Source organism: Coffea arabica, chromosome 4c, assembly GCF_036785885.1.
Source record: "Coffea arabica cultivar ET-39 chromosome 4c, Coffea Arabica ET-39 HiFi, whole genome shotgun sequence".
Taxonomy (NCBI): Eukaryota; Viridiplantae; Streptophyta; class Magnoliopsida; order Gentianales; family Rubiaceae; genus Coffea; species Coffea arabica.
The window spans coordinates 10,761,073-10,763,196 of NC_092316.1; the positions used below are offsets into that span (position 1 = coordinate 10,761,073).

Below are 2,124 nucleotides of genomic sequence, written 5' to 3' on the forward strand. Positions count from 1 at the left end.
TCCCAAGTCCCAACAAATTATTGGAGTCTTGTCTGCCAGGACAATGGAGGAGTTAGAGCTACTTCTCCCCAACAATGGGAACAAATTCCTCTTCTTCTCCTAAAATGATATAGGAAAATTTAATTAAAAAATAAAAATAAAATCCAAGTTTGAAACCATAGACTCCAATTCTTAAGAGCCTAAGAATGGATAGAATTTTTTAGTGTTATGACCATGGACGTATCAGCCCAAAAGCTATTCTTAGTATTATCAGCCAAAGCTTTTATCTATCAAATTACCAAGCAAACAAGATGCAGAACATGCCCTACAGAAAATAGAATTAAATGGTACAGATATGGGCAAAACAGAGAAAACAAAGAACTTCAAATTTTTGCTGGAAAGTAAACATTTGCCTTGATAAGGTATATGGTTCACTCAGCTATTCTCCTATTCAAATCCATAGACAGTCATTCCTCCATCCACAGCGATAACTTGACCAGTGATATAGGAAGCAGCCGGCAGACAAAGGAAAGCAACCAGGGAGGAGACTTCTTCTGGTTCTCCCGTTCGCCTCATAGGAGTTCTTGATTCTACCCTCTCCTCGTATTCTTTGTCACTCAATTTCTCTTCAACTAATGAGGTTCTAATATACCATGGCGCAACAGAATTAACTCGAATGTTATCTTTAGCCCACTCACAAGCCAGATTTTTGGTGAGTTGATTCATTGCACCTTTTGTCATTGAATAAACAGATAAATGGTGAACATGTACCAGGCCTGCGACTGAGGACATGAACACGATGTTCCCAATCCCAGATGCTTTCAGAAGCGGATAAGCAAGTTGAGAGAAATGATAACCAGAATCAAGATTTGTAGACATAATCATATTATACTCTTCAGCAGTGAACGCTTCAGCTTGCCTGAATACACCTGTTCCAACATTGTTGACGAGGATATTGAGCTTCCCATTGAAGATGGAAGAGACCTCTCCGATGAGCTGAGTTCTTTGCTCTCTTGAAGATGCATCACAGACCGAACCGGTGACTTTGAATCCCTTGGAGGACCACTCTTGCAACCGTTCATTCAGTTCTGATTCTTTTCTTGAAAAAGTGTGCACTTTTGCTCCCAGTCCGGCTAGTTCCTCCACGATTGCACACCCGATTCCTCGAGTTCCACCGGTGACCAGAGCCGTCATTCCAGATAGAGACCATCTTGAACTAATTTTTCCTACGGTACTTTCCATGATTGATGGTGGGATGAGCCTCAAGATGTCAAAAGCCTGATCTTGATATAGAGATTTTTGGCAAATGACTTGTTAAGATAATGCAACATCCCATTTTATCGAGAAAGGTTAGGTTCGGTAATCAGACGTCATGAATTGTAATAGAAAGTTATCGACTCATGGGTTCAAGACTTTCCACTTAAAAAAAAAAGGAAAAATCATTCAAAACGTTTATTTCTTTTTGTAAATTGACTTTTTTCGTCCCTCACATTTAAAAGTATAATTTTATATCCCTTACAAATTCACATTAATCAAATTTGCTCATTATCTAGGTTTCTGACTAGTTTTTAGTTGGAATCCATCACGTGTCTTACATGTGATAATTTTTTAAGAGTAAAATTGTCAAATCAAATTTTACATAATTCGATTCATAGTCCCTCACATTTCATAAAATGAATTTTTTTCTTCCCTCACATTTTTCAAAATGAATTTTTTCATCTCTCATTGATCATGTGCATGAATAGGTGATGCAAGTTCTGATCCGTGGCAAGTTCTGATCGATCTTATTGTTTCTTTGGCATATTGTCGTATTATTCTCTTTGGCTATTCTGATCAACAAAATTTGTTAAATTGTCAAAAGTTCTGATCCGTGTCTCTTTGGAGTATTATTCTCGTTCGTCGGCTCCACGGATCAGAACTTGCATCACCTATTGACAATTGGTCCAAAGAAACAATATGCCAAAGGTCCTTTTCACGGAATAAACGCGAGAATGGTTGGCTGTTGAATCACGTTCATATCCAAAGTTTGACTTGCTCGTGTTTATCACTTCATTTTTAACACAATAATCTGAACGTGACATGTGGAAAATTAGTGCTGAATGTCTCACATTTGCCAGTAATTAATAGAGGTCATTTTTAAGTCGT

At 37.8% G+C, this 2,124-nt stretch overlaps 1 protein-coding gene across 1 annotated transcript; it reads right to left on the reverse strand.

Annotated features, from left to right (window-relative positions):
• Positions 1-222: 222 nt before the first annotated feature.
• Positions 223-1,360, reverse strand: LOC113738741 (tropinone reductase homolog At5g06060). Its single transcript, XM_027265997.2, has one exon. The coding sequence runs from the start codon at positions 1,219-1,221 to the stop codon at positions 427-429; it is 795 nt and encodes a 264-aa protein (XP_027121798.1). The 5' UTR covers positions 1,222-1,360; the 3' UTR covers positions 223-426.
• Between the last annotated feature and the right edge of the window lie 764 nt (positions 1,361-2,124).

Coding starts and splice junctions, on each gene's coding strand:
- LOC113738741 (XM_027265997.2), bottom strand. CDS start 1,221: ATGGAAAGTACCGTAGGAAAAATTAGTTCAAGATGGTCTCTATCTGGA.